Source organism: Terrapene carolina, unplaced genomic scaffold (assembly GCF_002925995.2).
Source record: "Terrapene carolina triunguis isolate 2854851 unplaced genomic scaffold, T_m_triunguis-2.0 Scaffold53, whole genome shotgun sequence".
NCBI classification, from domain to species: Eukaryota; Metazoa; Chordata; order Testudines; family Emydidae; genus Terrapene; species Terrapene triunguis.
Window position 1 is genome coordinate 3,391,504 of NW_020664404.1, and position 13,880 is coordinate 3,405,383.

Genomic DNA, 13,880 nt, shown 5'->3' on the forward strand with positions numbered 1-13,880 from the left:
GATAACGGCTGAAGCCAACCGGAACTGAATCTCTCCGTCTTTGTATCCTCTTCCTTTTGGAACATCTCTTCAATTTCTTGACGTATACTGTATTATTAGTCCTAATGACTGTATTGTCGGTAACTGACCATTATGATTCGTGAATTCGACATTTCTGATGTTGAGAGCTATATTTTTTCTCTGCCTCTTGTGACATTTTTAGCCTTGGATCCAAATTTCTTCTCTGCTAACCTCATGAGTGAGCTGTTCGTTGTTTTTAAAACATTAGTACATTTTTAGAGCTCAAGACAAGTGCCAGATCGACAGCTTTTACAGGTGAAAGTTTCCTTTTAGCTACAGAACAAATAGAAAATAGGCAGTGGTGTGTCTCAAGCCTATTCCAGATGAACCATCTCTAGGTGACGGAGGATAGTTTGGTCTTGATGCTCATTCAGTCTTTGGCATCTTGTTAAAAGTGCTATAGCAGTTGTGATTCTGTGGGGTAGATACCTGTCCACTAGAAACCGGACAAAGACCATGAGACCACCAACTCGTTTTGCGTATGAATGGAAACTAAACAGCCATTACATAGTAATTTTAAATTTCTACTGATTTGGGCTAGCTTTTTGACCTGGAGAGATTTGGAAGTCAAAAGAGTTAGAATTATCTGATCCCTACATTCTGCAAATTTCTTTTCTCTTCTGTACCCTTTGGTCTTCAGAATCTCTCTCGCTAGCTTGGGAAGAGAAATAGAAAGCATTTAATATCTGTGCCTCTGCACACTAGCGCTTTCTCAGCGGCAGCCATCTGAAACGGTGTAGGATTACATGCAGCTTTTTAGGATTTTACTGAAGTAAGGCTTCATTGCGCAGCTTTACAAGTGTACTGATCAGCAATAACAAAGGAAGGCCATGTTTACGCTGCAACCACACAGTGAACGCGCTGCAGCTGAGCCACTGTAGTGTGGATGCTTCCCTTATCAGTGGAAGGGGTTTCTCCATTAATCCATGTCTCCGAAAGGTGGTAGGTAGGCTGATGAAAGATTTATCCTTCTGCCAACTAACTGCTTCTACACCAGGGGTTAGCCTGACCTAACTGTGGTGCTGAGAGTGTGAAATTTTTCACAGCCATGATCGATGTAGCTAGGTTGACCTGAGTGTTAGGGGTAGACTAGGCCAAAGCAAGTGTGATCAGAGGAGCACTGGTGAGTGTAAGACTGGAAGTTATTTAGGAGGCCAGAATGTAGTTGAAATGTGCTATCCTTCAGCCTCAGTGTCTTGAGATGGCAACTTTCTGCAGTCTGTTCAGTTGCAGAGAGGGGTGTGGTTGTGTACTTGAGGAATGCAGTTCTGGAAATGTAAGAAACTAAATATATCTAATTAGCCAACAGTAAAATTCTAAGCCAAATGGGAGGGAAGGGATTGGAAGAGTGTCAGGAAGGGATTCTTAAAATGAAATGTTTCAAACTGCAGCAGAGATAGTTATTTAACTGCAGATATCTTATTGCTTGTAATGTCATCCCTACTCACTCAGTGGCTACAGGAAGTTCCCTGGCCACACCCCACCACAGCTGGCAGCAGCAGAGTGGAATTTACAAAAATCTTGTTCAGAATGTTCTGAGCAAAATCAGTGAAACTGACGGGACTGTTGTAAATTGCACTCTCGCTCTGAACACTGAAGGTACCTCTACAGGAAGGGTGATGTGTCGAGTACAGACACTGCAGGCCCCACTAGCCCCGGTATAAATAGCACTGTAGACTGTAAGGCATGACTTACGGGAGTAGCGTGCCCTGCACACCTGAACCCTTGAGGATGCACCCTACGCAGCTCTGTATGCACCCAAGAGCTGCCTCCCACTGTTGTTTTCAGCAGTGTAATGTCCCACTGCCAGAGCCTTTCCCTGTCCCCATGAAAGACTCCGGCCATGGTGACAGGCTCCAGCAGCTCCCAACTGTCTCCCGGCTGACAGAGCTTTTCCTCACCATAGTGATCAGGGTCTAGGTCTAGGGTACAGTACTACCTTGCTGCAAGTCCCACATATCTGCTTATCTGCCTCAGGGAAATAGGTACCTGGTAAACATTTTAAGGCTTTGTAACATGAGATTCGGTGCATCTGTAAACCTAGAATTCTCTGCTCATACTTCTCAGCATAAAAAGAAAACGATTAGCAGGCTTTGAATTATCGAGGATAACAGTAACACAAGCCATTTAAAGGCATGATCTTGCAGATGCTTACTTATGTGAATAGTCCTTATGTATACAAGTAGACCTATAATCTTTGAGGTCTCCTTGCATGTGTAGAGACTACTTAGCAGAGTATGGATGAGGAGGATGGAGACATATTGATTAAAAATATAGCCTACTTTTTCTAAAGTGAATTTAGAGTGCCTGTTTTTGAGTGATCTTAAAAATAATCAAATTTTTGGCAATAATTGAGCATCCGTTTTCTGAAAAACTCTCTAAGGTGTGTCATGTTGGGAACTCAAAATCACTAGTCACGTTTGGAAGTTTACGCTGTGTAGGGGTATAGGTGTATGTTTTAAATTTACAAACTTGTCGCACTTTTATAGTCACTGATGTCTTTTCTTTGCTAAAATCGTAGGGCAAGGTGAAGGAATAGTTTCTAGTACAAATGATCTTCATCCGAGTAAATGTCATGTGTTGCTGCTTTATCGCAGTAGCAAATGGAATCTTTCTGGAAAAGATCCAAATAATTAAATTTTCATTATAGAGCGAAGTACTTACGTGCCTCCATCACCATAGTATCTGAGTGCCTGCCAAGTGTTAGAGAAATTGTTATTTCTATTTTTATTCTTCCTTCCCAGCCTAAAGGGGAAATAGCTTGATTCATTTATAAGGATTTTAGCGTGTATGAGTCAATGGGTGTGTTGCCTATCTGTCTGTGTGCAGAACTCATTGAGGGGAAGCTGTGTTGAAGAAGTAAGTTCTGCATGTGGGTCCCAGTTCAGGAAAAAAATCCTATTCAGGACAGTGCTTAAGTAGGTGCTTAAATTAAGCATTTGCTTTAGCAGTTTCCTGAATCTGAACTTTAGTTCGGAAATAGTTTGGTGGTTGTTCTGTCTTCGGGCAGTGAGTTCCATAGTCAAAGTCCAGCTCACGTGAAAGTTCAGTCCCCAGCTCTACCAAGCTTCTCTCTATTGGTTGACTACTTTGTTCAGTTGGTTTTAGTGCCATGTAAATAGTGGGGCTGATGCTTTAGCTTTGGCTTCCCAAGTGTAAACACTGTCCCTGCCCTTAGAGAACTTAGAATAGGGGTGGAAAGGATAAGAATTTAATGGGACTTTCCTGCAAGAGAATTATAATGTACAACGGCAAGGGTTAACTTCAGCATGGCAGATCTTGCACCTTATCCTTTGTGCCTGTGGAAATCCAACACAACATTCTGTCATTTGGTGCTTTGTCATCAAGTTAAGTGGACCACTCTTAGAATATACCTTTCTTTTCCCTAGGCATCTTTGCTTACCTAAACTACCATGTTCCCCGGACAAGACGGGAGATCCTGGAGACCCTTATCAAAGGGCTTCAGAGATTGGAGTACAGAGGATATGATTCTGCAGGTAGGTCATTCGATAAAGTAACAATTATTTTTCTTTTTATATTGTAAATTGCCATTTTACTGGTATGCTTATTAGGCAGGTGGTCACAAATAAGTCTTTGCTTTCCGCTGCCCTCCTGTTTTCGGGAAATTAAAACATTGTTGCACCAAAGTACGTAAAAAGTTTTCTGAGTAGTAATTGCAGATTTACATAAAAATATTCTCAATGCCTTTCATTCAGGGATTTGAACGTGCCTTTTAATAATATGTTCCTGAAGTTTGTCCCTCAGTTTTCTTGAATATGAAACACAGATGGTGCAACATAAGTTTCTGTGCTTCACAATTTTTGTTGTTTCTTGCGGGAAACTGTTAGGTGTGGGAATCGATGGAGGAAATGACAAAGACTGGGAGGCTAATGCCGGCAAAATCCAACTAATCAAAAAGAAGGGGAAAGTGAAGGCTCTGGATGAAGAGATTAACAGTATGTATTACACTTCCCCTTTCCAAAAATATCTTGAGATTCTTTGCATGTTAAGTACTCTTTAACCTCAATCTCATGTATATTGAGATATTCTGTATCGTACGTATTCTGTCCTTAGTATTGTTTGGGGACACAACTTCTGAACAAGGAAGTCTTTGATCTGTCAAGCTGAATCCTAGTAAAATCATCAGCTATGTGTTGATATGCCGCTATACACACAAAGGTACAGTGCTGTTTTACATGGGAGAAAAATGTCTTTACTAGTGGAAGATGTAACTAAAAAAGTATTAATAAACATCTTAGGGTTTTTTCTAGGGCAAGGGAGTTTAAATATTCTTTAAGGGTTTGTTCATCATACAATCTGAAATTCACAAATTTGACTGATTATATTGAGTTAATCTCTGTGTTGTATTAATTAAGTGGAAATTTTTAGATCAGTACAGTTTAAGGCCCAAATCCAGCAAAGTACTTAAGCACTTGCTTAACTTCACACTAGGGCTGTCAAGCGATTAAACAAATTAATCGCGCAATTAAACAATAATAGACTACTATTTATATAAATATTTTTGGGTGTTTTCCACATTTTCAAATATTTTGATTTCAATTACAACACAGAATACAAAGTGTACAGTACTCACCTTATATTTATTTTTTATAAATATTTGCACTGTAAAAATAAAGTAGTATTTTTTAATTCACTTAATACAAGTACTGTGTCAAATCTCTTTATCATGAAAGTTGAATTTACAAATGTAGAATTATGTACAAAAAATCTGCATTCAAAAATAAAACAATGTAAAACTTTAGAGCCTGCAAGTCCACTCAGTTCTATTTCTTTTAAAGCCAATCGCTCAGACAAACAAGTTTATTTACATTTGCAGGAGATAATGCTGCCCGCTTCTTGTTTACTACGTCACCTGAAAGTGAGAACAGGCATTCTCATGGCAGTGTTGTGGCCAGCATTGCAAGATATTTACGTGCCAGATGCGCTAAATATTCATATGTCCCTTATGCTTCAACCACCATTCCAGAGGACATGCGTCCATGCTGATGATGGGTTCTGCTCAATAACGATCCAAAGAAGTGCAGACCAACGCATGTTCATTTTCATCATCTGAGTCAGATGCCACCAGCAGAAGGTTGATTTTCTTTTTTGGTGGTCCGGGGTCTGTGGTTTCTGCTTCAGAGTGTTGCTCTATTAAGACTTCTGAAAGCATGCTCCACACCTCGTCCCTCTCAGATTTTGGAAGGCACTTCAGATTCTTAAACCTTGGGTTGAGTGCTGTAGCTATCTTTAGAAATCTCACATTGGTACCTTCTTTGCATTTTGTGAAATCTACAGTGAAAGTGTTCTTAAAATGAACAACATGCTGGGTCATCATCCAAGACTGCTATAACATGAAATATGTGGCAGAATGTGGGTAAAACACAAGAGCAGGAGACATAAAATTCTCCCCCAAAGGAGTTCAGCCACAAATTTAATTAACGCATTATTTTTTCAGTAAGCGTCATCAGCATGGAAGCATGTCCTCTGGAATGGTGGCCAAAGCATGAAGGGGCATACGAATGTTTAGCATATCTGTAAATACCTTGCAATGCTGGCTACAAAAGTGCCATGATGTAAATAAGAAGTGGGCAGCATTGTCTCCTGTAAATGTAAACAAACTTGTTTCTCTTAGTGATTGGCTTTAAAAGAAGTAGGACTGAGTGGTTTTGTAGGCTCTAAAGTTTTACATTGTTCTGTTTTTGAGTGCAGTTATGTAACCAAAAAAAAATCTACATTTGTAAGTTGCGCTTTCATGATAAAGAGAGTGCACTACGATACTTGTATGAGGTGAATTGAAAAATACTATTTCTTTGATCATTTTTACAGTGCAAATATTTGTAATAAAAATAATATAAAGTGAGTACTGTATAATTTGTGTTCTGTGTTGTAATTGAAATCAATATATTTGAAAATGTAGAAAAACATCCAAAATATTTAATATATTTCAATTGGTATTCTATTGTTTAACAGTGTGAATAAAACTGCAATTAATCACAATTAATATTTTTGAGTTAATCGCGTGAGTTAACTGCAATTAATCGACAGCCTTACTTCACACCCAAGAGTAGTCCCATTTAATTCACTAGGATTCACAAGTGCTTGTAAATATTTGCTGGATTGGGGCCCATTTAGCTTGGTAAATTTAAAATGTTCTCAAAATAAGGAGCAACCTTTTAGAAAATTAACTGTGCATTGGTTTCTCATCCAAATAAAGCAAAATAGTGAAAATAATATTACAGCATTAATAAGAATCCATCTATATATGGATATATTTTATTTCAGTTCTAAAAAATAAACTCCCTCCTCCCCTGCAAGCAGGAAAAAATCATCCACTAGGACATTTTGAATTTAGCCTTAATAAATTGACTTTGAGTTTCTGAATAACCTAAACATCTTATAGTGCAAACCTAGTTTTATCTTGAGGTGCGCAGTAGATGAGCTAAGGAATTGGTTAAGAAAAAATACTAATATACTTATAAGTGGAACTGTCAAATTGATGAGAAAGCAGGAAGTGAGGTATTCTGCTTTCTATTTCTAAACCCTTTTATGTCCTGGATAGAGTCAGATTTTAAATTAGTCACATCTCTGCAGGAAACAAAACTGCAAACAATTGTTTTCTGTAAAGTATGGGTAAGCACTGCATGAACTTGCAGGTATCTGCCACCATAGTTGATGGTTGTCTGTTTCTAGGTAATATCCTGATTTTCGGGTGTTAGTAACTTCAGTTACAGCATATTTATTTAACTTAAAGGATTCTCATATATGAAACTTACGAGAAACTGATTCTGTAGCCTTTTAATGTAATTTTACCATTACTAAGATAGTAAAACCTCATTGATCCAAATGAAATGCGTGGACCTGACCTTAATTCAGCTAAGTCCAAAGTCTGAATAAACAAGGCTATATTGTATATATTCAGTAAAAAAGAAAGACACTGGAATAATGGTAAGATTTAAGCACTTGTGGTAAAATCAATTTAGAAAACTAAAAACAATTTAGAAAACTATATTATGGTCTATGAAAAGCTATTAAGAAAGACAGAAAAGGTAATCTCTGAACAAAAGGATGAACTTCTACCAAGAGAAGATTAATTTGATACTTTCCAGGCACTAAATTGTTACTGTTGGGGATTCTAATTTAATATTGTGTAAGGTGATTATGCTTGGTCAGGCAGAGCTAATATTTCAATAGATGATGGGCCAACACAAGGGAAGAAAATAAAATTGGATGACTTGTTAAAGGTTATTTTCTTTTTGAGAATAAAAAGGAATGGAATCGCCAGATGAGTGAGACTTACAAAACAGCCACATGAATAATTTTGTTAATGTATCTTTATAGGTATGTGAAATAAACTGAAGGCCATATAGTAAGTTGGAAGAGGTTGAGCTGGGGGGATAGACAGGCATGTCACAGAACTACTTGGAGAATGGAAGGCATAGCTGCCAATTGCTATATTGTACAATAATTCACTGCTTGGTATGAGAGCTTTTACTCAGTTTACCGGTTCCCACCCTCTTCTCACTAAAGCTTTCCTGAAGAAGGCTTGATAGACTGGAAACAGACAATTGAGAAGAACACTGAGTAAATGATTGTCTAACATAACAGGTTTATTCTTTACTAACAAGTGCTATGAACTTCTTAATAGCTCGTGAAGTGTACGTTTGAGAATTATGGTCCTAGTTTTGTAAGACTCTCCCATTGTTGCACAATCATGTTCCCATTGGTTTATTGGTTAATAAAAGCATGCGAAAGCTACACAAGTAAAATTCATAGATATTTCCTCAATATGCAGGAGAAAAGATTATCAGAGTTGAAAATGTTCTCAGGAGAAAATATATACAGTATAAACAAGTGATGCTGTCTAATTGCTTCTTATTGAGGACTCAGTGTGGCAAAACAAGTGAACTCCTGAGACAAAGATGTTCTTGCTGAAAAACTGAAATGATTTTGTGAACTTGTTGGAAATGCCCTGGTGTTGGGATACTTTTTGCCCGAAGAAGAGCTTAGAGAATATTCACACCTGCCCACAAACAGCTTTGGCGTTAATAGGCAATACTCAGGATGCTCCAATTTTTCTGTGGGTGGAGAGCCTAGAAGAAAATCATGTTGGTAAATTTATTAAAAGATCGGCAGTTAAATTAAACATTTGATCTTTGATATTGCAAACCTGTACACATGAGTCAGTGGTACTGATCAGTAATGTGGCTCAGAGGAAAGGGTTCACAGGATCAGGCTGTGTATCTCACATGGAAAGATCCTTCATCGCGTGAGAAATCATCACTTTATTGGCTGGGGCCTTGACATGGTCTTGACTGCCAATAACTGTAAACCTGATGTTTTGCTTGCTTTGTGCTAATAATTTTCTGATTATATTTTTACTTGAATATGTCAGTCTCTATGTAACTTACTGCATTGCCTGTTACGCTCTGAAAGCCTGACCCATCTCTTATGTTGCTTTCAATGTGAATTGGATCAGGTCCTGATAATGTAACATTTTTACACTTCCATCTGCAGAACAACAGGATATGGACCTGGACATCGAGTTTGATGTACATCTTGGCATCGCACATACCCGATGGGCTACCCATGGTGAGCCCAATCCTGTCAATAGCCACCCGCAGCGCTCAGATAAAAACAATGGTAAGACCCTGCACTGCAAGGGGAAGTATTTATTTGTGTGAATGGGGAGAATAATGGCTGTTGGGAATTCTGAGCGATGAATATGCTCTTGCAAATTGTCACTTAATTCAGTACTTCATACTAAAACTCTATTGGTGCAGTGCTGCCTATGCCTCTGTGAGAGCACGTGCTTGGAGGCAGGGGGTAGGAATCATTTTTCAGTTTCAGGCCATGATCCGAATCTTGCTCCTTTTGAATCCCACCGGAGTTTGGTCATTGACTTCAATAAGAACAGCACCAGACTCTTTTTATTATGATGATGAATCACTTGCAGTAAGAGGCAGTCGTATTCATTATTTGCATTGTGATAGTGCCTCGGGACTTCAGTAAATCAATATTGACTGAAAAAGTAAGATCTCAAGGCCTACAGGAATTTTCCCAACCATCATCATAAATGGGATGTTGCTAACAAATAGGTTTTTTTTTTTTTATAATGTAATTTTCTTTGTTTATTTCTCTGTTTTGGCCATCATTTGGTAAAGGTTGCTTTGTCCTTTGTATTGCTGCAGAAGGCAGCTTGGCTCTTATTTATATCTATGCACCAGCTCGAATCTCAAATGCTTTACGAACTGTGATGAACCTATCCTCAGGCTACCTGTGTAATCGTTAGCATTCTCACTTACAGATGATGGTTTGTGGCAGAGCTGGGTAATAATAACAACAATATCTAGCTCTTACAGAACTTTCCATTCCGAGATCTCAAAGCACTTGACAAAGTATCCCCACTGTACAGGTGGGGAAATTGAGGCACGGGAGGTGAAATGACTTGCCCAGGGTCACCCAGCAGGCCAGTGACAGAGCTGGGAATAGAACCCGGTGTTCTCTGTCCTGTGTTTTAAACACAAGACCATCCTCCATCCCTGTTAAGCTCACCCTGCGTGATTTAAGTGTTGTGTCAAACGGTTCAGTGAAAATTGATTGGATTAAAACACAAGCCCAAGTTATTTAGAATTCCAGGAGACATTACCAACCAGTTTCTGAAGATTTTGAAATGGAACCAATTTTGGCTCTCACCATCTGATTTTTGTATTGTAACAAACAAACCAAATGAGATACAATAATAGCTCATATAGAAAAGGATCATCGCTAATTGTATATTGTTTAGATGAGCACTGCACATAAAGTTGTTACAAGCATATATTAAATATATTCAGTAATCTTCCGGTTACAAGACTTCTGCAAAACTACTTTGTCTGCTCCTTCAAATGTGTTGTGATTCTAAATGCTTGAAACGGAAATAATACAACCATTGACTTGGAAAATGGTTTGTGCGTGTTTAACGTCCTCAGCACTAAGACCTGATGTGATTAACATGTATAGTAATTTAGGGTAATGGCACACATGAAGGCTGGCCTAGATTCTCGTCTTTTACATTAGGAAAATTATCTCTATTCTGTATTGCATGCAATGATACTAAGAGAACATTGTCATGTAATTGGTATTTACTAATACACGGCATATCATCGTGGCAGCTGGATGCATTAAATACATTTTTTTTAAAAATCCATGAAAGTTAAATAAGCCACCCTCAAAAGATGACAGATCGGTGAGTTTTCTTTGAAATATTTGCTCTTAAAAGGTTATTCAATGGTCTACTTCTAACACAGGCCTTTGAGCAAAGCACTTAATGTTTCTGTCCCTTAAGTTCTCCATCTGTAAAATAAGTTCTCCATCTTTGTAATGCACAATGAGATTTATTGATGGAAAGGCATAGCATAAGTCCTAGACCAGGGGTTCTCAAACTGGGGGTTGGGACCCCTTGGGGTCGCGAGGTTACTACATGGGGGGTTGCGAGCTGTCAACCTCCATCCCAAACCCCGCTTTGCCTCCAGCATTTATAATGGTGTTAAACATATATAAAAAACGTGTTTTTAATTTATAAGGGTGGGTCGCACGCAGAGACTTGCTATGTGAAAGGGGTCACCAGTAAAAAAACGTTTGAGAGCCACTGTCCTAGATGGTATTACTGCATACAGCTTAGAACAGTCCTTGCTAACAGAGAGCAATCTGTGCAGGGTAACTGCAGTGAATTATAGAAGCCATTCACTATTTTGATGCTTCTACTACTGTGTAAGTATGCTTATTAGAATAAAATGTTTCATAAGGTGTTTAAGGTATGTAAAATATTAACATTTCTTTTAGAATTAACACTTTTTTTTTTTATTCTCTAGAATTTATTGTTATCCACAATGGCATTATAACCAACTACAAAGATCTGAGAAAATTTTTGGTAAGTAAAACTAGCTGTGTCTCTAAGCGCTGGGATAAAGTTATAATGGCACCTAGTGCTGGTTAAATCTCAAAGTCCTTGATTAGCTGCCTAAATTTCTTGCTACTGTGGTGTGGAAACCACAGGTGGTAATAGTGCCCAGCGATTTTAATATACGAAACTGGAGATTCTTCTGAGACAGCTGAAGACTTCATGGTGACCATGGGATTATCTCAGGTGGCCATAAACTCAGTTCATGTGGCTGCCCATGCTTTGATCTGGTTTGTGGGTGGAGAGTAGAAATTGAAGGGATGGAAATTACCCCTCAAGTCTCATGGATTGATCATACCTTCATGTGTATGAGGTTGGGAATCTTCTCTTTCAGGATGAAGGAACTGTTTTGATGCTCTGGCCTTTGGAGGGTAATGGAAATTGCATTGCCAGCTGACCATTCTGCTAACAGGACTTCATAATCCTTTGATCTTTGCTATTGACAGAGTTGCTCCCACGTGCCCTGTACCCAGTTTCATACATCCAAAGCACCCTGATTTATGGATAGCGTGAGACAGATTATACAAGAAAAAAGACTGTTGTGGAGATATTTGTTGTGCACGAAACTGGTTGATATGAATTCTTGTCTGAATTGTTTTTCCTTACTTAGGGAGCTTCTTAAATAGGGGCAGTCTATGCAGTTACTGTTTTTGTGTGTCCTGCAAGACTCTCCTCTGTTGTCTACATTAACAGTGAACAGCCCCATCACATCTCATCTGCAGATCTCCCTTGCATCCACTCTGATGCCATCCCTTACTCTTTTCCTTTAATTTCTCACTCTGCTCTGTCTTCTACCCTTCACAATACAAACATGCTTTAGTCTCCCCATCTTAACAAACAAAAAACCTTGAGCCCATCTGCATCTCCAGCTACTTCCCCATCTCTGCCTCTTCCTTTCATCTCTAAGATCACTGAATTTGCTGTGTACAATCACTGTCTAGAGTTCTTCTCCAGTCCTGTTTCTGCCCCTTGCGCTCCACTGAATCTGTTCCCACCAAAGAGTCTAATGTCGTCATCTCGTGTCTTGATTTGCTACATTCTTGTCTCTAGCCTTGACAAATATCCATTCAGAATCTGCTCCTATCCATTCAGAATGCTGCTGCCAAGATAATTCTTCTAGCTTGTCACTTTGACCATGTCATCCCTCTACTGCTTCCCCTTTCTCCAGCTCATCAGACATAAGCTAATTGTCTTCACTTTCAAGGCCCTTCACTGCTTATCTCCACCCAACTATCATCTTTCATTCACTATCAACTCCCAACGCTGATCGGCCCATGATTGCAGCCTCCATCATCCACTTGTTACATTTTCAAACTAGCACCTTTGTGCTTAAAAGGAGCTCCTTGTAAACATCTGCAAAGCTACCACCCTGTCCTCCTTCAAAACCCTCCATGATGCTTACAAAAAACTTGACAGCGGTTAAGGTGCTGGTGTGCTGAGACCCGCTGCGTATCAGGCTGACCACTGTTGTCTCATTATTTCCTTGTACTCTTCTATCTGTCAGTATCAATCTTTGTCTCTTGTTTTACACTTAGATTGTAAGCTCTTTGGGGGCAGGGACCATCTCTCTCTTCTGAGTTTGTGCAGTGCCCAACACAATGGGGTTCTGGTCCATGACTAGCGCTTCTAGACATTACAAATAATGAACAGTAATAACAACCTGGGGTTTTTTGGTTTGCTTTCAGGAAAGCAAAGGGTATGATTTTGAGTCTGAGACCGACACAGAAACCATTGCCAAGCTTGTCAAGTACATGTACGACAACCGCGAAAGTGACGACATTAGCTTCACCACCTTGGTGGAGAGGGTTATCCAGCAACTGGTAATATATTAATTAATTTTAAAAATCGGTTGATTCAAACTTTTTTTTTTTTTGTTTAGACCCAGAGGCAATGCTTCTGGTGGTGTCTCACATGAAAATAAAAGCTATGCTAAAATATTTGAAAGTTGGAACACTGGAATTGCAATACTCAGCTGACTAATGGTCAGTCTAGTCCAGGGGTCTCAAACTCAAATGACCGCGAGGGCCACATGAGGACTAGTGCATTGACCCGAGGGTTGCATCACTGACACCCTACCTCGCTGCCCCTGGCCCCGCCCCCACTCCACCCCTTCCATGAGGCCCTTCCCCTGCCCCATCTCTTCTCCACCACCTCTTCCAAGCGGTTTTAATAATATATATACACGTAATAAAGCCCCCCCACTGCACTGGGCTGCACCACCACTCCACTCCTGCTCTGCCTCTTCCAGGGGTGGCAGGTTTGTAGAAATTTTGGTGGTGCCAAAAACCTGCCCCCCCAAACTCTGCCACCACCTGCGTAAGACTCTGGGAGGGAGTTTGGATGGGGGAGGGGGTCTGGGGTGCAGACTCTGGGATGGAGTTTGGGAGCTGGATGCAGGCTCTGGGCTGGGGCAGGGGGTGGGGGTGCAGGCTCTGGGATGGAGTTTGGGTGCTGGGTACAGGCTCTGGGCTGGGGCAGGGGTGGGGGTGCAGGCTCTGGGATGGAGTTTTGGGATAGGAAGGGGTGCAGGGGTGAGGGCTGTGGGGCTGGGGATGAGGGGTTTGGGGCATTGGAGAGGCTCAGGACTAGGGCAGGGGAAGGGCAGCCTGCCCTGACCCTAGTGGAGGGGGGCACTAGGAGCCTGCGGCAGCAAGTGATGCCAGAAGCCGGCAGAGCAGAGTGTGAGCTGCAGGCTCCGGGAGGGCAGTGAAGGGGCAGCAAGTGAGGCTGGGGGACACTCGGGGGAGGTGTGTGGAGGCGGCAGGCAGGTCTCTCCCCCGGCCCCAAACATTGGGGAGCAGTGCATGGGGAGCTTAGCTGCCACATAAAATAACTCGGGGGGGGGGGGGGGGGGGGGGGGGGGGGGGGGGGGGGGGGG

General features: G+C 40.6%; 1 protein-coding gene across 1 annotated transcript in view; it reads left to right on the forward strand.

Moving 5' to 3' along the window:
- Nucleotides 1-13,880, forward strand: part of GFPT1 (glutamine--fructose-6-phosphate transaminase 1) — a 52,742-nt gene that overhangs the window by 14,361 nt on the left and 24,501 nt on the right. Inside the window, exons 2-6 of the mRNA XM_026657725.2 lie at nucleotides 3,450-3,557; nucleotides 3,909-4,016; nucleotides 8,578-8,703; nucleotides 10,914-10,972; nucleotides 12,688-12,822. Of these exons, the coding sequence (XP_026513510.1) occupies nucleotides 3,450-3,557; nucleotides 3,909-4,016; nucleotides 8,578-8,703; nucleotides 10,914-10,972; nucleotides 12,688-12,822 (536 nt within the window). The remainder of the gene's footprint in view (nucleotides 1-3,449; nucleotides 3,558-3,908; nucleotides 4,017-8,577; nucleotides 8,704-10,913; nucleotides 10,973-12,687; nucleotides 12,823-13,880) is intronic.